This window comes from Carcharhinus amblyrhynchos, chromosome 6 (assembly GCF_965287045.1).
Source record: "Carcharhinus amblyrhynchos chromosome 6, sCarAmb.v2.hapA, whole genome shotgun sequence".
Taxonomy (NCBI): Eukaryota; Metazoa; Chordata; class Chondrichthyes; order Carcharhiniformes; family Carcharhinidae; genus Carcharhinus; species Carcharhinus amblyrhynchos.
In genome coordinates this window covers 17225436-17251171 of record NC_137329.1, presented here as the reverse complement: position 1 = coordinate 17251171, position 25736 = coordinate 17225436, and the positions used below count along the sequence as shown (strand labels likewise).

Below are 25736 nucleotides of genomic sequence, written 5' to 3'. Positions count from 1 at the left end.
TTGCCAGCAACAAGAATTGATGAACTAGTAGTGGTTGAGTAAAGCAATTGACGGAGAACAGAAACCAGGGACCATGCAACTGATTAAGTCTTCTGGCATCCTTTCCATAGCATCTGTGGCAGTAAGTGTTGTGTCATATTCCTGCTCAGTTGCTGTTTGTACTTCACCATACAGTGTAACAAAGCTATTATTTATTTAGTAAAAGCAAAATACCGCATGTGTTAGAAATCTGAAATAAAAACAGAAAGTGTTGGAAAATCTCAGCAGGTCTAGCAGCATCTGTGGAGAGAGAGAGAGACATAGAATTAACGTTCTGAGTTCATATGAGAGGTAGAAATGTGATGCATTTTATGCTGCTAAGATAGTGAGCAGAGGCAGGTGAAGCAAAACAGAAGGTCAGGAATAGGTTGGAGAACACTAGAGATTAAATGACAAAGGTGTCATAGAATCCCTACAATGCAGAAGGAGGCCATTCAGCCCATCAAGTCTGCACTGGCCATAACTCCACCCAGCCCTATCCTCATAACCCCATATATTCACCCTAGTTAATGTCCCCCTGACATTAAGGGGCAATTTAGCACGGCCAATCCACCTAAACTGCACATGGTTGGACTCTGGGAGGAAACTGGAACACCCAGAGGAAACCCACGCAGACATGGGGAGAATGTGCAAACTCCACACAAACAGTGACCCAAGCTGGGGATCAAACCCGCGTCCCTGATGCTGTGAGACAGCAGCGCTAACCACTGTGCCACCGTGCTGTCATGGGCATAAGGCAAAGAGAATGGTAATGATAATATTAAAGTTGAAAGCTTTGGTCCAGAGTAGGTTCTAATTGCAGAATAAAGGTCAGCACAGTCTGAAAGCAAAATAGCAGAATGTGTTAACAGCAGGAAGTGGGGTCAGTGCTGTCTGAAAGCAAAAACATGAAAACAAGATGAAGACAGGCATTTCTGGGAGATGGGCAGGAGGTAATTGAAATGAAGGATAGAGTTCATGGTCTGAAGTTGTTGACCTCAATGTTGAGTCCAGGCAGCTGTAAATGCCTAATCAGAAGATGAGGTGTTGTTCCTTCAGCTTCCTCCATTATTTATTTCATGCTGCAGCTGTTATTCTTACTGTATCTGCCCTGTTTAAAAACAATCCCTCCCCACTTAGCTCGGCTTAATCAATCTGCTTTCAGTCCATTCCTCTGTTTGATAAATGGAATATGAGTAAATTAGTTTTAATTGGATGGCTGTTTACTGAGGGGTTGACAGCGGTTGCCTAGGCTGTAGTTATGGCGTAGCTATTGATCTCTGATTGATCACTAGAGCACTTATTTCAAAGCTTGTTTATCAATGCCAGCCTTCCTTACAATCTGGCTCTCTGGGTCAGGAGAGAATGGCTGATTGATTAATAGAAAGAAATAGCTAGCAGTTTCAAGACAATGCAACGCACACAGCAGCCAGTTATGTACTCCTCGATACTGCGGTCGTCTAGAAGATGTTGTGCACACAGTAAGCTCCCACAAACAGAAATCTGACAATGCCCAGCTTATCTGTTTCCCCGAGGGATGAATATTGCCTGTGGATATTTTCCCTACTCTTCCCAAAAGTAGCACTTAGTAAATTTTACATCCCCCCGAGAGAGAGAACGCAGTGCCTGAATTTAAAATCTCTTCCTTACTTCTGTCAGTGCAACATTCCCTCAGTATCGCACCAGAGTGCTAATCCAGAGTTTGTACTCAACTCTCTGAAGTGTGACTTGAACCCACCAATGCTTGACTCAGAAGCGGACGTGCTACACACTGAGCTGCCATTAATTTAGCAAGGTGCTCAGGAGGTTCTGTAAATCCCATGTGCATTTCTTAAACTTGGCTTGACTACATTTCCTTTTATTTATTCATTCTTACGGGATGTGGGCATCAGTGATTGGGACATCCACAACTATCGACCACAATGCTGTGGTCTGGAGTCACATGTAGGCCAGGTCAGGTAGGGATGGCAGATTTCCTTCCCTAAAGGACATTAGTGAACCAGATGGGTTCTTATGACATTTGATAAGTGGTTTCATGGTCATCGTTAGACTTCTAATTTCAGATTTTTATTGAATTCTGCCATGGTGCGATTCGAACACGGGTCCCCAGAGCGATGTTTCTGGATCGCTAGTCCAGGGATAATTTCACTCTGCCACTGCCTCCCCAGTTGTAAGCCAGACGGGAGATAAAAATCAACTTTGCCACGGGAAGACAAATCTGGACAGGAAGCAAAAATGGGCAGACCTCCTGCTGTGCACAGTGTCTGTGGCCGAATGACTTGTGTGCTGTAACTTTGGGCGGTACAGTGGCACAGTGGTTAGCATTGCTGCCTCACAGTTCTGAGTACCTGGGTTTAATTCCGGTCTCGGGTCACTGTCTCTGTAGAATTTGCACATTCTCCCAGTATCTGCGTGGGCTTCCTCCGGGTGCTCCAGTTTCCTCCCAGAGTCCAAAGATGTGTGAGTTATGTGTATTGGCCATGTGAAATTGACCCTAGTGACAGGGGGATTAGCTAGGGTAAATGAGGGTTGTGGGAATAGGGCTTGGGTGGGATTGTGGTTGGTACAGACTCAATGGGCCAAATGGCTTCCTTCCGCATTGTAGCGATTCTATGAATACCCCATCTCCCCATATCTGCCATATTATATGAGATAACTTGTTTCCTATCATTTCGAACGGGAGTCCTTTCTGGCATCGATCTGGAAAGTCTGTCCAAAGTTCTACCATTACTTTAGCATCACTGTAAAGTAGAGCATACATCACTACAACAGAACAGTAGAATCGCAGGGCATTGTTAAGGAGTAATTTTAATGGGTGGTACCAAATTAACTATTTCAGATAGAAAACCCCCTCCTCCGACAGCAGTTTGTGGAAAGGACAATTAGGCGGGCTGTATAATGGGGAGGCCATTTCATTATCACCAGTTGTACACTATTGTCCACAGTTAGAATGACCCTCTGAATGCTCATAAATATAGAATCTTAGAATCATACAGAGCAGAAGAGGCCCTTCGGTCCATTGAGTCTGCACGAAAACCTGACCTCTCGTCTAATCCCATTTACCAGCACTTGGCCCATGACCTTGAATGTTACGGCGTGCCAAGTGTCATCCAGGTACTTTCTAAAGGTTGTGAGGCAACCCACCTTTACCACCCTCCCAGGCAGTGCATTCCAGACCATCACCACCCTCTGGGATACAAAAACATTTTTCCTTGGTGTTGGGAAAAAGGATTTACATTTATATAGAAGCAATCAGGTTCCTAAAAAATACAGTTCACTCAACAAATTTGTTTTTGCTCTGCAGTGGCTGGTTTGGAGACAATTAGAGGTTTGGAAATACAATAGCCATTTAGGACACAGCAAGAGCCCACGAGCAGTACTGAGAATTGATGTGTTTGCATGCTGTCCTTTATATAATAGCATGGAATCTTTATCTTGCTCCGAGCCAGCTTCTGGAGTTGGGTTTAATGTCTCATCCAGCCAGCATCACCAACAATGGAGCAAGTAGAGACTGTGGAATTCATTACCACTGCTGCCTCACAGCACCAGGGACCTGAGTTCGATTCCTGGCTTGGGTCACTGTCCGTGTGGAGTTTGCATCTTCTCCCCGTGCCTGTGTGAGTGCTCCAGTTTCCTCCCACGTTCTGAAAGACGTGCTGGTTAGGTTCACTGACCCTAATGGGTGCCAGATTGTGGCAACTAGGGGAATTTCATTGTAACTTCATTGCAGTGTTAATGTAAACTTTACTTGTGACTAATAAATAAACTTTAAAAAACTTCTTAAGTAGTTGATGCCAAAGCGTTGAATGTATCCAAGAGGTGGTTTGGAATAGCATTTGGGGCGAATGGGATCAAAGTTATGGGGAGAAAGTAGGATTAGGCTATTGATTTGGACAATCAGCCATGATCGTGATGAATGGCAGAGCAGGCTTAAAGGGACAAATGGCCTCCTCCTGCTCCTATCTTCTATGTTCATTCCCTTGGAGTGGCAAAAACGTTTGCGCTCACAACCTGTCAATGCAGAGAAAGGAAGTCAATCAACTGAGCCAAAGCTGGCACTCTGTGAAAACTCTATTTTCTCTGTGGCTTAGTAATTCTCCTGGAAGGAGAACGTGCCCCAGTTCATCTGGATTTTTGAGGACAAGGAAAGCGACATGTTCCCTTCATGGTGATCGATGCTTAACCTAAACAGGTTAACAGCAGCACCAAAATAGTCCAGGTTTAACACAAATTCAGGAAGTGGGGCACTAAAATTAGCACGCTGAGGAAATGAAGCCAGAAGGTTTTTTTGCTGTGGAACTCCCTATCCTCAAGCACCACACTGCCTCTCAAGGAGAAGGTACATTGATATTGGCCTAGTTTTCAAACAAATGTAGGTTGGCGGCCTGCAATTTTCAGCGCCAACTGCATTACTGAGTCTTAAAATAGTGGCACTAGTTTTCAGCCCACTCACAGTTTGTATGTGGGTTCAGACTCAGCCTTCCCTTTCATGAAATGAATACATTCCTTAGCAAGAAAAACCTAGAAATCAGAAGTTTTGCAACAATGTATTTGACTGTGAGAATCCATTTAAGTGTAATTACCCCTTGCCCTGCAGAATTGTTTACGCTGTTGTTGTTATTTGTGTTTGTTTACAGCCCCGCTGTTATTAAGGAGACAGTCTTTGGACTGGAAAACCAGGGACCAAAGCGCAAACTCTACAGTGCCGTTCCTGGAAGGCAGTTTATCGTGTTGAGGTCCTACCAGCCTCAAGGAGATGGGGAGATTCCCCTCAACAAAGGAGATCGGGTGAAAGGTTAGTACTTGCTTCCTCCTTACAGAATGCATGGTGGCACTGTGGTTAGCACTGCTGCCTCACAGCGCCAGGGACCCGGTTACGCTTCCGCCCTCAGGCAACTGTGTACACTTTGCACGTTCTCCCCATGCCTGCATGGGTTTCCCTCCAGGTGCTCCAGTTTCCTCCCGCACTTCAAAGATGTGCGGGTTAGGTTGATTGGCCATATTTAATTGCCCCTTAGTGTCAATTCCTTGGACAATAGATATATACGTTATATCTTTGTGCAATTTAAGACATTGGTTTTAAATTAAAAAACAGGTTATAACAGAAACTTATATAACTGCCTTTAATGTACAAAATGAACCAAGGTTTTTTACAGTCTCATTATCAAACGAAATTTGACACGAAGTCACATAAGGGCAGATACCAAAAAGCTTGTTCAAGGAATGAGAATGTACAATAGGTAATGGTCTGAGTGAAATATTGTATGTAATCTTGATCTTGGGGTTATTAGAATCATAGAATCCCTACAGTACAGCGAGGCAATTTGGTCCATTGAGTCTATATCAACTACAACCCCACTCAGACCCTCGCCCCATAACCCTACGTATTTACCCTACTAATTCTCCTGACATTAAGGGACAATTTTACCTTGGCCAATCGACCCAATCTTTAGAGTGTGGGAGGAAACCCACACCGATATGGGGAGAATGTGCAAACTCCACACAAATAGCCACCCAGGGCCAGAATTGGCATTGTGAGGCAGCAGTGCTAACCACTGTGCCACCGTTAAGCTGGAATAATGTGTTAAAAATCTCTCAAAATCTCAAGAACAAGAGACATTCTTTCCTAAACGCAAAATACTGCGAATGCTGCAATCTAAAATAAGAACAGAAAAATGCTGGAAAACTTCAGCAGATCTGTCAGGATCCGTGGAGGGAGAACAGAGCCACTGTTTCGAGTGTAGATGATCCTTTGTCAGACCTTCTTTCCTGTTGTGCTAAACGGATATAAATCATCTTTTAGCAGATGATTGTCAGGTACATTGGGCTCCCTGAGTGGACTCCTGTCTCAAAAGATGGAATGGAATCACTGGGAAATTCACCATTGAGCATCCTCTTTGATTGACAATCACCAGCGGCACTTTTGATTATTTAGGTGACTCTGAAAAGTCCAATTGCAAAAGTGCTGAAAACATAGACTGTATACATTTCCTCCTTTTTAAAAAAAATGCTAATGAACTACCCTTCATGACATATTCTACTCAGCTCAGTTTTTCACAGTAAAGCTTGATCTTTGATTCCGTCGTATGTTATTTATCACCCTTTTTTAATCAACTGTTAGTGTAAGCAAGGAACAGAAGGGCAGCACAGGAGCACAGTGATTAGCACCGCTGCCTCACAGCGCCAGACTCCAGGGTTCGATTCCCGGTTTGGGCCACTCCGCACAGTGCGGAGTTTGCACATTCTCCCCATGTCTGCGTGGGTTTCTTCCGGGTGCTCCGAATTTCTCCCACAGTCCAGGTTAGGTGAATTGGCCATGCTGAATCCTCAGTGTACCCAAACAGGAGTCAGAGTGAGGTGACTAGGGGATTTTCACATCCCCTAATTAATGTAAGCCCACTTGTGACACTAATAAATAAACTTAAGCTTTTAAAAAAAAGAGCAATCCTCCAGAATAAATGAGTATCCAATCTGGGCAGCTTTTGCTGATCATTCTGTCTCTCTGGAACGTAAATAACTCTGAACATTTTCTTTGTTCAGATTGTTGTAGTTTATACTGTGGACTACTTTGATATCCTGATGTGAGATAAAAGGGACAAACAGCCCCTGTGTGAGTCCCAGGGCGTCACATTATTTCAGGCAGGAAATCACAGTACTGCAGTATTCATCAGCTTCTGAGCTGCAACTCTCGGGATATCAGATTCCAGAACAAGTGGATAAATCACCCCTCCACTAAATACACTCTCCCTTTGGTTTGAATAACCTCAGTATTGTTACCACACTCCACAGCTTATTCCAAATGTTTGTCAGTCATTGAGTATTTTTCTCCCCAGTGGTTGCTCTAAATTTATTGCTTTATAAAATCAGGACTATTTCTGGGACAGACTTGGCCACATCTGAGGCTGCTGGGGGAGTGGGAGGTGTCCTGGAAACAGAATATGAGTGCCCTAAAATTCCTCCAGGCATGATTCCATCGTAGCCATCAGTGAGAGCTTGGGAAGTTTCGAAGGGCAGCATGCCGGCACAGTGATTAGCGCTGCCGCCTCACAGCACCAGGGACCCGGGTTCAATTCCTGACTTGGGTCACTGTCTGTGTGGAGTTTGCACATTCTCCCCGTGTCTTCCTGGGCTTCCTTTGGGGGCTTCAGTTTCACTCCATAGTTCGAAACACGTGCTGATTAAGTGCATTGGCCAAGGTAAATTCTCCCTCAGTGTATCCAAAGAGGTGCCAGATGTGATATCTGGGGGATTTTCACAGCAACTTCAGCGCAGTGATAATGTCAGCCTACTTGTGACACTAATAAGTAACTGTAGAATGTTAAGATAGTGCTGAAGCTTATTGAATGGATGGTCTCACACTGAGGAGTCAAATGACCAACTGCAGTGTACAAACAACAACAACAGAACTCTGCCTAACCTTTGCCAATTCCATATCCATATATTGGCTAAGGCCCCATGCACATCAATAAATTAGAGTCAATACTCTGAATCCGTCACCATATTATTTTGTCTTATCCTCCTCTTCTTCAACCATAAAGGCCTCAATGTTTACTAAGATAACTTGTTAATTTCCTAAATATTTTCATCAGTGATAAATATTAGATATCCTTCCTGTGACCATGCTAACCTACTTTAAAACACTGGTTGGGTTTCAGCTGGAGTATTGTGTTCAGTTCTGAGTACCACATCTTTAGGAAGGCCTTGGAAAGCGATTTGGTGAAATAGTTTACACGGATGAAGGATTTCCTTATGTGGGGTGATTGGAGAAGCCGGAGTTTTTTCTCTTAACACAGCAAGTTAGAGGAGGTTTGATAGAGGTGAGACTAAATCAGGAGTAAGTGTTTTCAGTTGTAGAACAATCAATAACCAAATGGCATGCACTAAAGATAATTGACAAAAGAAGAAGAGGCAACATGAAGCGACGTTTCCTCACATAATGAGCTGTGTGATCTGGCCAACTGCCCTGAAAGAGTGATGGGAGAAGATTCGCTGGCAACATTCAAAAGAGAATTGGATAAATACTTAGAGGGATAAAATTAAAGGTCAGGCAGAATGAGCAGGCAAGGGGGACGAATAGGATAGTTCAACTGAAGAATTGACACAGATATGATGGGCCAAATGGCCTCCTTCTGTGTGGCACAGTGGTTAGCAGGGACCCAGGTTTGATTCCAGCCTTGGATGACTGTCTGTGTGGAGCTTGTACATTGTCCCCATATCTGTGTGGGTTTCCTCGCTCAGTCCAAAGATGTGCAAATTAGGTTGATTGGCCATACTAAATTGCCCCTTGGTGTCAGAGAGCAGGATAAATAAGTGAAATTGCAGAGATAGGATCTGGGTGGGATTGTTGTTGGTGCAGACTCAAAGGGCTGAATGGCCTCCTTCTGTACTTTCGGGATTCTGTGATTATTCTACAACGATTCTGTAATTCCATGATAAAGCAACTAGGAACGTGATTCCAAGATATATTATATGCTGATCTTAGAGCTCATTTGACATTTATAAACCATTTGGCCTTCACTCTTGGAGCTTTATCGTATAATCTGAGTTCCTCTGCTCTTGTACCACATTCCTAGATGTCACTCTACTGCTTAAAAATGACCTTTGCCGATATAAATGTCAAATACTTAACAAGTTCATATGAAAGCCCCCCGTTCGCTCTTACAAATGTACTTTAATTTAAATAAGTTAATGGATCTGCTAAAATGGGGCCAGAAGAATGTCATGCAAACATGTTCAGCATCTGTCCATTTTAATATTTTCCTTTCGAGGCTTACGTGTTAACCACTTCTTAAAATGTTAATAATATAATGTCTGACATAGCTGTCAAACAACTGGCTGTTAGGAATGAGAATGATTTGCTTTTCAGCTCCCTTTGTTCAACTCAGTGAAACCAAGAGTGTGTCTTTCATTAAATATAATAAGCTGCATATTAATTTTTTAATTTGCCAATACTTTTAAGGTGAAATCTCGCTAATATGTTGCTGGCTTTCACATTGCAGCTGAGGCAGGGTTCTTTGTGATTCATTCTCTGCCATCATTTATGCATGCCTGCATTAAAAGGCTTTTTAACTTGGAAGCGAACCCACAGAAAGATCACTGCTACTTGTGTCTGTAATGAACATATTGCTTCAAAGTGATGTGTGTAGATCTATAGCAGGCAGAAATCAAACACTGAAATCCACCGTGTCCCTTTACTGGTCTTTAATGGGATAGATACAACAAGAGGACTTTTACCAAATGATTGCAAGAAATCAGGGATTAGGAAAAAAGACATTGAGGCCTCGCCTCTATTCAAGTCCTGTTTTGGCTTTCTCCAATGTTCAAGACAAGCCTTTGTAGAGGCATTTAGCCAGAGAGTGGTGAATCAGTGGAAGGCTGTGGACGTCAGTTCATTGACTGTCTTTAAGACAGAGATAGATAGGTTCGTGATTAATAAGGGGATCAGAGGTTATGGGGAAAAGGCAGGACAATTGGAAAGAGAAAAGTATCAGCCGTAATTGAACGGTGGAGCGGACTCAATGGGCCGAGTGGCCTAATCCTGCTCCACGTCTTATAGTCCATTCCATTAGGAAACTGCAGGTAAAATATGAAACTGTGGTTAACGGTGTACAATTTAATTTTGAATATCAAAGATTTTGTGTTGAGCTTTTAAGTATGAAGAGTTGTTAGGTTTAAACATTGTACTATTTGCCGGAATTTTACCGGCACGCCCGCCACAGAATCAGGTCGCAGAACGGCATTCTCCATTGGCCTCGGACGGAATCTTACGAGCCTTGGGTGGGCATGCGGGTAAAATTCCGGCCATTATATCCCCTTTTCCTTGCTCGCACACTCCCTGTTTATGCACCTTCCTTCCATTCCCGCTCCATATCCCCTTCCCTTCCTCCTTTCCCTTCCCCTCCACATCCCCCCTCTATTTACTCTTACCTTCCCTCCTCTCTTTCCCCTGCCCTTCTCCCCTGTCTTTCCTCTCCTAGAATCATAGAATCCCTACAGTGCAGAAGGAGGCCATTCGGCCCATCAAATCTGTGCTGACAACAATCCCATCCAGGCCCTATCCCGTCACCCATATATTTACCCTGCCACTAAGGGGCAATTTAGCATGGCCAATCCATCTAAGCTGCACATCTTGAAATGGGGGAGGAAACAAGAGCACCTGGAGGAAACCCACGCAGACACAGGGAGAATGTGCAACCTCCACACAGACAGTCACCCGAGGCTGGCATAAAAACTGTAAGACAGCAGTGCTAACCACTGTGCTGCCGTGCTCCACTTCCGTCTCCTCAGCACCCCCTCCAACATCCCTCGCTCATTCCTTCTGCCCCCGTAATCGGAGTGGTGCTGGCTTTGAACTGAGTTGTAACTTCTCTTCCAATACGAGCAGCAATTTGTCTGTTCATCGTCCATAGGAAACCTGCCAGGAGTGAGTCTTGACACCAAATTGTGTTCTGCTCTGTCTGTCCCCGATGACACTGTTCAAACAGGAATGAGGTTAATTGTAATTAAATGATAAAGATAGAGGAGAGAACATGTGCCACATAAGCTGCAGGCGCTGATTCCATTGCAGTGGCTGATTTGTGATGATTAAGCTGACACAGATGGAAGACAAGCAACAGTAATTTCTACAAAGGAAGGAAATTTGCCACTCTGGACTGAGTTTGGCACTACTGGAAATGTTTCTACAGATGGGCTGTATTGACACATTGAGTGCACTGCACAATAAGCAGCTGATTTACTTGACATGAATTGGAATGATTAACAAGCCAACGTACAAACATTGCACCGGCATTGTTTACACTAATTAACAAATAAAGGGTGGGAATTCTCTGGCCTCTGTCATGGTGTGTTTCTCCTGGCGGGAAGTTGTGTACCATTTTGTCGGACGCTCCCGCCACTGTCGATGGGACTTCCACAACAAGAAAAGCAGCCAAACCATGGTTCACAAAAGAAATTAAGGATAGTATTAGATCCAAGGAGGAGTCGCATATAGTTGCTTGAAAAAGTAGCAGGCCCGAGGATCGGGAAAAGTTTAGAATTCAGCAAAGGGGGACAAAAAGATTGATTAAAAAGGAGAAAATAGAATATGAGAGTAAAACTTGCAAGTATCATCAAAACACACTGTAAAAGCTTCTATAAGTGTATAAAAAGATAAGGATTAGTGAAGACAAATGTAGGTCCTTTACAGTCTAAAACAGAAGAATTTATAATAGGGAACAAGGAAATGGCAGAGCGATTATGTAACTACTTCAATTCTGTCTTCACAGAAGAAGACACAAATAACTTCCCAGAAATGCTAAAGAACCAAGGGCCTAATGAGAAGGGGGGGGGGGTATTGAAGGAAATTCGTATTAGTAGAAATACAATGCTGGAAAAATTAATGGGACTGAAAGCTGGTAAATTCCTAGGGCCTGACAATCTACACCCCAGATACTAAAGGGGGTAGCCATGGAAATATTGGATCGTTTGGTTGTCATCTTCCAAAATTCTGGAGACTCTGGAACAGTCCCGACAGATTGGAGAGTGGTAAATGTAACCTTGCTGTTTAAGACAGGAAGCAGGGAGAAAACAAAGAATTACAGACTGGTTAACCTAAGTTCATTAATCCAAAGAGCTTCTACAAATACATAAAGGGCAAAAGAGTAATTATGGAGATAATTAATTTTAAGGATCAACAAGGTCATCTGTGTGCAGATCAACAAGGGATGGCTGAGATCCTAAATGAATATTTCTCATCAGTATTTACTGTTGAGAAAGGCATGGATGTTAGGGAACTTGATGAAATAAATAGTGATGTCTTGAGGAGTGTACATATTACAGAGAAGGAGGTGCTGGAAATCTTAAAGTGCGTCAAGGTAGATAAATCCCCAGGACTTGATGAAGTGTATCCCAGGACACTGCGGGAGGCTAGGGAGGAAATTGCGGGTCCCCTGGCAGAGATAATGAATCATCGCCAGCCATAGGTGAGGTGCCTAAAGACTTGGAGGGTGGCAAATATTGTGCTTTTGTTTAAGAAGGGAAAAGCCTGGAAACTAAAGGCTGGTGAGCCTAACATTTGTGGTGGGTAAGTTGTTGGAAGATATTCTGAGAGACAGAATCTACAGGCATTAAGAGGGCAAGGACTGATTAAGGACAGTCAGTATAGCTTTATGAGTGGAAAATCATGGTTCACAAATCTGATTGAGTTTTTTGAAGGAATAACCAAGAAAGTAGATGAGGGCAGTGTAGTCAACATTCTTCTAAGCAATTTTGGAATGGCTGTTTCCTCACAAGTATTTAAAGTCTTGCTATTGTTATTACATCGTTCATTGATTCTGTACATAGTGCATACTGGGTAAGTGGGCATGGAAGAGACATAGAAATGTGGAAGGAACATGCCAGGACTATGGATTGCAGATCTGATGGGGCCTGGGGAAGAGCTTTTAAAAGTATCTTTCAACAGGTTCCTGAATCCAGATTATAGTTCTTAATCTTTCTTAGGGACTGGGAACTATAAGTCCTCAAGAAGCTGACTGGCCTCCATGAATATTGTAAGGGTGTGTGAGATGCCTATCCCCACAATGGCCATGACCTGAGTGCATTATCTCACTCTGGAGAAAATACCAGAGCCAGGAATGGAGGCAGTAACCCTGGGATGGAGTCACCCCCACCTTTTTTAAAGGCCTCTGGAGTGGACCCAATTCCAGAAAAATCCAGGTCATGTTTTCTTTATGAATGTTGCCAACACACTTTAATGTCTCAGGCCACATTCAGTTTATAAATTAATGTAGATAAGATTATCTCAGCATTTTCATTGTTCAGTGATGGCTCAACAATCCCACAGTTAATTTGCAAAGAACAAAGCGCTCAACCTGGACAAAACAGGATTATACACAGCGATGTCTCAACACTTTTATTGGAAGGGGTACGAGTAGGTGATTGAAAATCTAAAAACACTGGGCACGATCTTCCGGTCGTTCCCGCAGGCAGGATCTTCAGGAGCTGCCAATGGCGAGACCCCACCCCAAACTTCCCAGCAGGACAGAGTGTGAACAACAGGAAATCCCATTGGCCATGGAGGGACCAGAAGATCCTGCCGCCGGCCAATAGCAGGCTGCCTCCAAACATGTGGGGTTGGTGGATGCTAAGCGAAGATGGAGAGATAGAGAGGTGTAACATTATTCATTTTGGTTGGAAATATAAAAGAACAGCATTTTATTTAAAACAGTACAAAACTGGGAACCCCAGAGGAATTTGGGTGTCCTTGTACATTCAGGTGCAACAAGAAACTAACCAAGCAAAAGGGATTAGATTGTAAAAGGGAAGAACTCTGACTGCAGTACGGTCTTGGTGGGATTACATCTAGAGCACCATGCTCCATACTGACAGAAGGGTATGCGTGAGTTAGGGGGAGTTTGGGAAGAGGGGATTGTCCTGTAGAGAAAGATTAAGTAGCCTAGGACTATGCTGCCTCAAAGAATGAGAGATAATTTCATTGGAACATAAGAATCTTGAGAGTGTTAATTTGATTTAATTATATAGAGGGGGTGGGTATTAACTGGGATTCCCTTGTGCTCCCATAAAAAGAAAACTGACTGAAGCTGTGGTTGTTGGGTGAGGAGGTGTATGTTTGCATTATAGGTTTCAGTGAATATATACTTACAGAAGTGTGTAATGATGAACTCCAATCCTCCACCTTCACCATCTGGCTTTCTGGGTCTTGACAAGGTTGAAGAACAATGGACCACACGGTCTCGGAATAAAGGGTCAGACTGAGGCAAGGAGAAATTCCTTTACTCAAAAGTGTTGAGAATCAGAGAATATAGGGCTAAGGTGAGGAAGTGGAGTCAAGGTAGAAAATCTTGAGCTAATTGAATGTTGGAGCAAGAGAGGAGGGCAGGACAGCCTACTTGTTACATGTGTATGGTAAATACTCTAGTACTGAATTTAAACCTACACTTGTGTATTTACATTTTGTTATTGGAAACAGCAGAACACCACCAAATCAAATGATACTTTTATAGTCTGGTGTACTGCTATTAGACTCAGCAAAGCCCAGATTCCACCTGAGTTGCATTTGTGTTTGATGTTAAATCAGATCAGAGGCAAATGCTTGTACAGACAGTGGAGAGGACACCTTGATCACAGTTAACACAATTACCACAGATAAAGGTGGTGCAATGGGATAATTCCACAACTCAGCAGCCTCAGGGAAAACACCATCAGAAGCTACAGGCAGCCATTTCCACTTCTAGAATGGAATGGCATAGAATTAGACCAATTAGAATTAGAAGCAGCCCATTAGATCCAAAAGGGCTTTGAGAGTAATTATGTTCCATGAAGCCTCCTCGCACATCTTTATCTAATTTCGTCAATATATCCTGCTGTTCCTTACCAGCTCACGTGCTTGTCCAGTTTCTTTTTAAAGGACCCCATGTCATCGGCTCATTTATTCTGGGTGTGAGCGAGTTCCACATTCCCTGCACTCCGGCCTCAGCTGGTGAAAGACTGGTGTTCGGGAAAACTAAAACCGGGGTGAAGTGTAAAGGACGGGTTTCCAGATTGCAAAGTTGCCTGTTTTTCGCTTGGCAATAAAAGTGAAAAGTAAACAGTAGCCTGCAATCTAAATGAATATCGAATCTTGAGATGCCTCCTCTGCTGTGTGAACAGAATAATGGACTGATTGTACTAATCAGTACCTCAGGGTAAAGAGGCTCACTATCTCTGCACTGTTACATAGTTCGTCAAAGGTGGCAAAATTGACTCAGCTCGGCTCGGCCTCTATTTTTTTAAAATCCTATCTAACATACAAGTTTTCGTTTGTTTATTATTAATTTAAAAATTGGTTCTGTTTAGAATGTGACAATTTCCGAAGCAACACTTGACACTTTGCCTCAACCAAGCTGCCGCAGTGGAATATGTATTTTACATTTCAACGTACTTCAGCGGGAGATAATGGTTAGAGAGCAATTCATGTGTATTAAAGCTGTAAGGAAGTTTGGATGCCAATCAGTACTCAAATGAGGCCATTATAAGTGAATATGGGGAGGTTCAGGGCTCCCTAGGGTAAGGCATAGCTATTATTCCAGAGGAGGCTGTTTTCTAGGTTGCCATCTTTCAAGCTGTCAAGTGAGTAGCCTATTTACCAATATTAAACTTTACTCAGTTATATATTTGGCAAGGCATTAAGTCTTTCTGGCCCAGAAATTTTTCCGTGGAGTAGTTTAAAAATGTATTCATTAGTGTCACAAGTAAGCTTACATTAACACTGCAATGAAGTTACTGTGAAAATCCCCTAGTTGCCACACTCTAGCGCCTGTTTGGGTACACTGAGGGAGAATTTAGCATGGCCAATGCAGCTAACCAGCATGCCTTTCAGAAGGTGAGAGGAAACCGGAGCACCCGGAGGAAACCCAGGCAGACACAGAGAATGTGCAGAATCTGCACAGACAGTGACTCAAGCCAGGAATCAAATGCAGGTCCCGGCAGTGTGAAGCGGCAGTGCTAACCACTGTGCCACCATGCCACTCCAAGCGAATGCTGGAGTTTGGGATTTGGCATACATATTCCAGCTGTTGGAGAGAGCATCTGTCTCTCACCCTCTCCCTCTATAAGAGTGCATCTAAGGTGTGAAAATCCCCTAGTCGCCACACTCTGGCGCCTGTTCGAGTACACTAAGGGAGAACTTACCATGGCCAATACATCAAACCAGCACAGCTTTTGAACCATGGGAAGAAACCGGAGCATCTGGAGGAAACCCACGCAGACACGGGGAGATTGTGCAAACTCCACACAGAGAGTCACCCAAGCCAGGAATCGAACCCAGATTTAAGTGAATGAGTTTGCCAACACAACTTTGGAAAAGTCTGTTGATGAGTAGTAACATGAAGGTTTTGATTAGTCATCCTCCCTTCATCTTAAGAAGTTGGCAGTGAGTCAAGTTAATTCGCTTTATTTTCAAAATGTTCACAGTGGGAAATAGTGAAGGTGATGTACTCATGAATTGTCTCACCTAAGATTGAGCAAGTTGGTTATTTACCTTGATCAGAGATACAGGCACTCCAGAGAGTAATTCCTTCCACACAGGGTCAGTTGTTTGACTTTGTGATTCACTCAACTGTCTGAGGAACTATCTTGGACCATGCAAAGGATGCCCAGAGTTAGGGACCTGCGCTCTGTTTTGCCATAGTTATCACCCTTTCGAAATTAATGGGACAAAAATTTGGTGAGCTCTACCAGGATGGACTGATTCGCACTACCGATTAAAGCTCCCCTCCCCCCACCCAGTGCCAGCCTGGCAGTGCCCACCAGACACAGGGCAGTGCAAGCAGATGGGACCAGGGATTGGAGCTGGTGATCGGCTGAGTGGAGATCAGTGAGGGGATGTCATGATATCCTGGTGGCATGATTGCAGGGTGGGGGGGTTGGGGGGGTGCTGCTCGTGACATGTGGTGGTCAATCTTGGGGCAGTGTCCGGGGAGATGAGGGGGAGTGACAGATCACACAGTGCGCTGTGTACAGTTGTACACAGCATACTGGGAGATTGGGGCACCTGCATAATGGCGCTCCCTAGATTGCAGCAGACGGCTTCCTGGTATAGAATATAAAAGCAATGAGGTCTTGCTGCATAAGCACATAAGAACATAATAAGAAATAGGAGCAGGAGTAGGCCATGTAGCCCCTCAAGCCTGCCCCGCCATTCAATAAGATCATGGCTGATCTGTCGTGGCTCAGTTCCACATTCCCGCCCTCTCCCCATAACCCTTAATCCCCTTGCCTATCAAAAACCTATCAACCCGCGTCTTAAAAATATTGAGCGAGGCAGCCTCCACCACTTCAACGGGCAGAGAATTCCAGAGATTCACCACCCTTTGAGTGAAGAAGTTCCTCCTCAACTCCGTTCTAAACTGCCCCCCCATGCGGCTTCACCATGCCCTGCAACTGTACAGGGCACTGGTGAGGCCGCAACTGGAGTGCTGTGTGCAGTTTTGGTTGCCGCATTTGCGAAAGGATATATTGGCCTTGGAGGGAGTGCAGAGAAGGTTCACTAGGCTGATACCGGAGATGAGGGGGTTAGCCTATGAGGAGAGATTGAATAGACTGGGTCTGTACTCGTTGGAGTTTAGAAGGCTGAGGGGAGATCTTATAGAGACATATAAGATAATGAAGGGGATAGACAGGGTAGAGGTAGACAGATTCTTCCTGCTTAGAAAGAATAGCAGAGCTAGAGGGCACAGCCTCAAAATAAGGGGGGTGGGGCACAGTTTAGATCGGAGTTGAGGAGGAACTTCTTCACTCAAAGGGTGGTGAGCCTCTGGAATTCTCTGCCCATTGAAGTGGTGGAGGTTACCTCACTGAATATATTTAAGTCACGGGTAGATAGATTTCTGATATACAAGAGAATTAAGGGTTATGGGGAGAAAGCGGGAAAGTGGAACTGATCCACTTCAAATCAGCCATGATCTTGTTGAATGGTGGGGCAGGCTCGAAGGGCTAGATGGCCTTCTCCTGCTCCTATTTTTTATGTTCTTATGGTAAGAATCTCCCCCTACATGTGAGAATCACATCTTTTTCTTAGTGCCCTATGATTGCATCGGAGAGCTCACCCAAAAAATGGGTACATTTCACTCCCGTTTTCGTGCTCGCTCAGCACTTAAGACTTTTTAATTTGGTAAGATCACCCCCCACTAACTTTATCGTAACATATTTACAATTGCATTAACTCCTTTCCATTCTGCTTTCTCCTGGACTCTCAGATCGCATGAGTCTATGTCACTTCCTCTTCTGACATTACAGACTATGACAGTTAACCCTTAATGGGACTCAGTCTAATGTATTCCATTTTACGGCATAAACTTCTGTGAATTTCAGAGAAATGTAGAATAATAGAGTACAAAAGGAAGGCCATTCAACCTGTAGTGCCTGTGCCATTTCCTTGGTGGTGCTATCCAATGCTCTTTCTCCACACCTCAGAAGTTTTTTTTCCCTTCAAGTATTTATCTATTTTGCCTTTTAAAAGTTACAGGGCAACCTGCTTCCACTATTCTTTCAGGCAGCACTTTCCAGATTTGTATGCTGTTTTATTCTTTTGTTCACCAACCGCTGTGTCATCTTGATACACTTTGGTTATAAAACAAAATGTTCTACTCCTTTATTTTTGGAACAGAAGCCAATTGACTCTGAAAGACAATATGTGTAAGAAATGGTCTTCTGATTCCTTTAACCTACTGTCTTTCAGAAGTAGATTATGTTTAGCCCTCCATACATCCTTCTGAACAGTCACAATGTGTGGACTTTATTCAGCAAAGAGAGCGTAACAATGAATTCTCCACCGCTTATTAATTATAAGCATTACTGATGCTCGAAATGTGGTTTAAAATTTTTATTTGTGCGGCTAAATTAACATATACAACGTTCGATCGTACTATCAACAGATTCAAAATAGAGACTGTACCATTAGATCAAACTGAAAAGTGGAGATTAACAAGTGGGGGAGCGCATTTGGAATAGTGACAATTTATACACTTCCCAAACTTTATAGTAGCTTCTCTAACTTGATTACAGTGCTGTTATGAACAACTGATGCATAGCATACAAAGTGGTATCTTATGGCTGTGGTAATGTTTGCCAAACTTGCACTCGCTGTAAATTGGACCCTATCCAAAACTCCATCCGTATCCTAACATACTCCAAGTTGCATTCACTTACTACCCCTGTCCTACAATGCCTTCAAGATCTAACAATACTTCTATTTTTAAATTTGCATTCTTATTTTTGACTCCCTCCATTACTGCTAACCTTCTCCAGCCCTATGACCTTCTGTGCTAATTGTGTTTCTGCCCCTCTGAGCTTCCCTAATGTTGATTCCTCTACCATTGGCAGCCATTCCTCTATCTGATTAGGTTCTGAAGCTCTGATGTCAAATTTTGTTTGATTACGCTCTTGTGAAGAGCCTCAGGGAGTTTTGTTACCTTAAAAGTGCAACATAAAGGTTGCCATGATGTGGAGATATCAGCATTAGACTGGGATAGGCACATCAAGAAGTCTCACAACATCAGGTTAAAGTCCAACAGGTTTATTTGGAATCTTGAGCTTTCGGAGCACTCCTCCTTCATCAGGTGAGTCACCTGTTCCTCCATCACCTGATGCAGGAGCAGTGCTCTGAAAGCTCGTGATACCAAATAAACCTGCTGGACTTTAACTTGGTTTTGTGAGACATTTTACTGTGCCCACCCCAGTCCAGCATCTCCACACCGACACCGCCGGCTCAAAGTGGAGAGGATCTCCAAGAAGAGCCACTCGCCTGATGAAGGAGCAATGCTCCGAAAGCTCATGATACCAAATAGACCTGTCGGACTTTAACCTGGTGTTGTGAGATTTCTTACAGTTAACATAAAGGTTAGTTGTGGTTTTGGCCCCCTGTGTCTCAAGGATAATGTTTGTTATTATGGACAAATACTTAGGCTAGAGTCACGCGCGCAACTCCATGATTTACCCTAGCTAGTCCCCTTGACATGAAGAGGCAATTTAGCATGGTCAATCCACCTAACTGGCATGTCTTTGCGGACTGTGGGAGGAAACCAGAGCACCCGGAAGAAACCAACCCAGATACGGGGCAGAAGTGCAAGCTCCACATAGACAGTGACCCAAGCGGGAAATTGAACCCAGGTCACTGGCGCTGTGAGACAGCAGTGCTAACCACTGTGTCACCATGCCGCCCACTGAATGACGCACCTCCTGCTCTTTCCAATAGGCTGAAGGCCCAAACTACTTGGGGGCACTGGCCTTTATTTTAATTCTACCAGACAGATTAGGAAAGAACGATGACTTGTTTGGTTCCCAAGTCTATCAGAGCGTGGAATGGGAAGGGCAGTCCAGGGTGGTGCATGAGGAGAGGATGGGGGAGGAAGGAGAGAGGGGCTACAGTTGCATTGTCAGAAATCTACATTATTTATGGGGTTTAGCAGGAGGATCCTCTAGCCCTTACCAAAATGAAGAGAGCTTTCCTGGGCTGGGCCTGTGTTTGGCCTTCAATTGTCTCTTTTGTGGACCATGCATTGTACAAGAACGTTAATGGCTAATTATTTGCTTTCACCACTGTTACCCAGGGTAAAGGGAACTTTAATTAGGCTCCTTTCAAATAATGACAAGCGCAGTCATTTATTATAAAACCGGTCTTGTCAAATAGAAAGGTAAAGCTTATTAATGTGCAATATGAAATGTGAAAGCACACAACTCCCTTGAGATGCCCTAAAGTCATGCGCGCTACACACACACAGTCACACATATACACACACACACATACATACACGTGCACACACACATACATACACGTGCACACACACACAATCACACACACACACACACACACACCCACACAAAACAACAAATAATTGCCCCAGAGAAGCAGTGTTCATGAACTGCTGCAGTCCACATGGGGTGGCGCAGTGGCACAGTTGTTAACACTGCTGCCTTACAGCACCGAGGACCTGGGTTTGATTCCTGGCTTGTGTCACTGTCTGTGTGGAGCCTGCACGTTCTCCCCATGTCTGCGTGGGTTTCTTCCACGCGCTCCAATTTCCGCCCACAGTCTGAAAGACGTGCTGATTAGGTACATTGGCCATGCTAAATTCTCCCTCAGTGTATCCGAACAGGCACCGGAGTGTGGCGACTAGGGGATTTTCACAGTAACTACATTACAGTGTTAATGTAAGCCCTCTTGTGACACTAATAAATAAACTTTAAACAAGTCCCATTTCCCTCTTCCCCTGATGATCTAAATTTGCAATGGAAATCTAGATTTGCACTGACTCCTGGTAAAGCAACACCTTTGTTTTAAAATGTCCATCCTTGTTTCCAGACCTCTTTATGGCCCTACCCATCCCTACATCTGTCATCTCCACCAATCCCACAATACTCTGGCATATCTGTGTTCCTCTAATTTTATCCCCTCGAGTGTCCCTGATTTTCACGTCTCCACTATTAGCAGCCAGGCCATTAGCTGCATTGACCCTAAGTTGTGGAGCTCACTCCTTCAGCCTCTCCCCCTCCTCATCCCATTATTCTCATGAAAAGCCTAGATAGCGTGGATGTGGGGAAGATGTTTCCATTTGTAGAAGAGACTAGGATCTAAAGGCATTGCCTCACAGTAATGGGATGACCATTTAAAACTGAGAAAAAGAGGAATCCCTTCAGCTGGTGGCGCAGTGGTTAGCACTGCTGCCTCACAGCGCCAGGGACCCAGGTTCGATTCCTGGCTGTCTGTGTGGAGTTTGCACATTCTCCCCGTGACTGTGTGGCTTTCCTCCGGCTGCTCCGGTTTCCCCCCATAGCCCGAAAGACGTACTGTGTTAGGTACATTGGCCATGTTAAATTCTCCTTCGGTGTACCTGAACAGGCGCCGGAGTGTGGCGACTAGGGGATTTTCACAGAACTTTATTGTTGTGTTATTGCCTACTTGTGACTGATAAATAAACTTTTAATTTGTGGAATTCATTGCCACAGGAGGCTGTGGAAGCCAGGTCATTGAGTGTATTTAAGACAGAGATGGTAAGGGGACCAATGGCTATGTGGAAAAGACGGGACAATGGGGATGAGAAACATATCCATCATGATCTAGCAGAGCTGACTCAAAGGGCTGAATGGCCTAATTCTGCTCCTGTGTCTTAATGATCTTTATGACACTCCTTCAAGCCTCTTTTTATGACTAAGCTGTCGACCATCTGCTCTTGTATCTCCTCCTGTGGCTCTGCACCCAATTTTACTTTACAATGCTCCTGTGTAGCACCTTGGGACATCTTGTAGAGTTAAGGGTGCTATGTAAACACAAGCTATTGCCGTTTAATATCAGTAAAGCATGCGATACTTTTAACTCCTGCTGACCTTCAATACATTTCCTGTATTACAGCAATGATTAAAGCTGTGACACCATGGGATGGATCTTGACATTGTGCGATGGTGTAAAATGAGTGATGGCAAATCACTGGCCCATTGCTCATCCCTCCTGGTGGTTGTTTTCACTGAAGTTAACGGAAAGAATTAAGAGAGCTGTCAAACTGGCCATCATCTGCTTCAGACAATCACCATCCACCTCATTTAGTCTGCAGTCAGTTACTATAAGTCCAACAGTATGGGGGAAGCAGCCAGTATACATCACTTCTGTTCCACGCTTTACGTGTGTAAATCCTATCCACATTCTCCCTTTAGCAGCTTAGCTAAAACGATTGAGGCAATGAATCTCTTTTTGAATGCTGGTAATGGACTGAAAGGTTAACTCCAAAAAAAAACCGTTAAAGAAATAAAATCCAGACACTGACAGCAAAACTAAAAAGGTTTGATTGAATTATTCAGCAACTGGTTCCTCAATTTTCCATGACATTTGCAGCTGTGTAAAAACTTACCCTGGATTTTTTTATGAAGAAGGATTGTAAAGCCCCCTCTGCTCACGTCAGTCAGACAGAAAGGAATTTTAACATGAGTGAGTGGGTGGGAGTGTTTGAGGGCCAGGGAGGGGGGGAATGAATGGGCAAAAAATCCCCAAGAGGAAGACAAAGGGTGGGCTGTCAAACCACTCTTTGGGAGGGTGGGGAGGCAGGCTGGCATTTTAAATATGTTAATGAAGCTGGAAGCCCCTCATTTCACCAAAGTTTCAGGTTTAATTGTGGACTGTTTTGCACATTGTTAGCTGGAGCATGGATTCTACATTGAAATCCTGCATTGCTGCAGATGTTAAATGATGCAGGGAGTTCTCCTGGTCCCCTAAGCTCATTTTAACTATACCACCGTGTCAGCCAATGTTTAGTGGATGACACTGCTACCTCACAGCACCAGGGACCCGGGTTCGATTCCTGGCTTGGGTCACTGTCAATGTGGAGTCTGTATGTTCTCCTCGTGTCTGCATGGCTTTGCTCCGGGTGCTCTGGTTTCCTCCCACAGTCCAAAGAGGTGCGGGTTAGGTTGATTGGTCATAGCAAATTGCCCCTTAGTGTCAGGAGGACCAGCAGGATAAGTATGTGGGGATATGGGGATAGGGCCTGGGTGGGCTTGTTGTTGGTGCAGGCTTGATGGGCCAAACAGCCTCCTCTGTATCGTTGGGATTCTAACCTGCAACCCCTCTCCCCCGCCCAATCTGATATGGTAAAACATCTTCAGGCATCTTGCAGTTTTAACAAACATCACCAATCCCCATTAGAAGCTGAGCACGTATTCTACATCAAACTGCTGCATTGCTGCGGATTTTAAAGCCATCCTTTATAGCGCAGGGAGTTCTCCTAATCCTCTAAGCTCACTTTAATTGTACCACCCGTATCAGCCAATGCTTAGTGGATGGCGCTGCTGAGTCAGGACGTAGCAAGTTCAAGTCCTACACCAGAAACCCGAGCACGAGATCGGGGCTAGCAATCCTGAGAAGTGATAACTCCCTGAGGTGCCATTTTTTTGTTAAAACAATGTTCCATATCCCCCGTTAGGTAGACATAAATGTCCCACTGCAATATTACAAAGAAGAACATTGGAGTTCTGCGTTCCTGGAGATTAAAGTTATTAAAATTTTAATTATTAGTCACAAGTAAAGCTTACATTAACATTGAAATGAAGTTACTGTGAAATTCCTCTAGTCGCTACAGTCCGGTGCTTATTTGGATCAATGCACATAACCAGCACATCTTTCAGACTGTGGGAGGAAACCGGGGCACCCAGAGGAAACGCATGCAGACATGGGGAGAATGTACAAACTCCACATAGACAGTGACCCTAGCCGGGAATCGAACCCGGGTCCCTGGCGCTTTGAGGCAGCAGTGCTGACCACTGTGCCACCATGCCACTGTGCTGCCCCATTTAAGCCAAACTTAAAAGCGAATAATCTGGTGCTTATCAGATTGTTGCTTGAGAGCTTGCTGTGTGAAAACGTATTGCTGAGTTTGCACCTCAAAGAAGTACTGCGCTGTCTGTGGGGACTTTTGAGGCATTGTTAAAGTTGTGTTTACTGGACATTCATCTCATTTGATCTCAGTTGAACCTTGCTAAGTGCAAATTAGTTGCCCTGCTTCTCTATAAGATAACAACGGCTACACTTTAACTGCTGGACATAAGGAGCTTTGGAACATCGTGGGGATGTGATGAGGCCCGATGTAAATAAAAGCTCTCTCCTTTTAGCCTGGCCTGCTGGCTGCTTTGAAGCATTTTGTTTCTCTTCCTTGTGTTTACACAAGACTCTTTGTTAATTTCCACATTTTAAGACGTGCTGACAAAAAAACTCAGATGCACGACAGAATCTGTGCCCTGAATATTCTGTCTCTAAATGAAGAGATCTTTTCTGCTGTGGTTATATGTGGCTGATGATAGCGTAGTCACGTATCAAAGGTGTTTTCACGTAATGTGTTATGCCAATCATGGGTCTCTGGTCATTATGGAATGAATTCTCTGGAATTCTCTGCCCGTTGAAGTGGTGGAGGCTGCCTCGCTAAATATTTTTAAGACGCGGGTTGATGGGTTTTTGATAAGAGAGGGGATTAAGGGTTATGGGGAGAAAGTAGGAAAGTGGAACTGAGCAGCGACAGATCAGCCATGATCTTATTGAATGGCGGGGCAGGCTCGAAGGGCTAGATGGCCTACTTCTGCTCCTATTTCTTATGTTCTTATGTTCTTAATTTCCTGATTGGCACTATTTCCAAATAAGTGCTTAATATTCACATTTTTTTTAAATACAGATGTTAACTTTGCAAATTAAACCAAATCAGGTTAGCAATACAAGGAGCAGTTGGTGATTTTGTACATTCACATTAAGCATTTATATAGGAACAGTAGCTGCACAATACAATTTCAGGTGTAACAGCATTGTGAAAGTGCTTCCAATTCTTTCTGGACTAATTTATAGAGCTTCTCCCCAGTAATGACTGTGCTCCCTCAGACAGTCTGTACCTGAACTAATTATCTTCTTCTGTAGTTTTGATGTATGATTTGGGGAAAAGACTCACACACACATGCCGACACTCTCTGGGTGAAGTTCCAGGAAAGAAATCAATCTACTTTTATTTATTATTAAAAATAACCCCCCTTCAATGAATTTTAAATAAAGCAAATGCAACCGATGTGACAACTGCTAATGTGCAGCATAAGTAAGTAGTGAACATTTGTAGTCAGCAGGAGTCAATCTAAAAAATGAAATGGGACTGATAAAACCAGTTAGGAAAGTGAGGTGAGGAGGTGACACAGCGACTGCAAAGGGAAATTGAACAGATAAGCAATTGGATGCAATGCAGGGAAATGTAAATTTATTCATTTTGGTAGGAAGGATAGAAAGGCAGAATATCTTTGAAAAGGTGACAGAGTATTAAATGGTCGCATTCAGATTTAGAGGTCCTTGTATACAAATCACGGACCGTTAACATACAGGTGCAGCAGGCAGTTAGGGTAGAGGGAAGTATGTTCTCCCTAATTGCAAAGGGGTTGAAGAATATCAGCAGTATAGAAACCCTTGCTGCAATTTTGTAGGGATTTGGTGAAATCGCACTGAGAATATGCTGTACAGTTTTGTTCTCCATACCCAAGGAAGGATATAATTGCCTTGGAGGGATTAGGAAGAAGGTTCGTGAGGTTGATGCCTGGTCTGAGTGATTAAGTAGAGTAGATCTCTGTTTTCTGAAATTTCTGGAGACTAAGGTGCGAGGGGCAAGGTTTAAAGATGTATGAGGCAGGTTTTTTACACAGAGAGTGGTGGGTGCCTGGAACTGGCTGCTGGGGGA

At 43.8% G+C, this 25736-nt stretch overlaps 1 protein-coding gene across 2 annotated transcripts in view; it reads left to right on the top strand.

The window, feature by feature from the left end:
• The window catches only part of shank2b (SH3 and multiple ankyrin repeat domains 2b), a 919901-nt gene that overhangs the window by 384781 nt on the left and 509384 nt on the right, over nucleotides 1–25736 (top strand). For both annotated transcript variants that reach the window (XM_080189952.1, XM_080189951.1), the window contains exon 13: nucleotides 4656–4813. In XM_080189952.1, the coding sequence (XP_080046078.1) occupies nucleotides 4656–4813 (158 nt within the window). The remainder of the gene's footprint in view (nucleotides 1–4655; nucleotides 4814–25736) is intronic.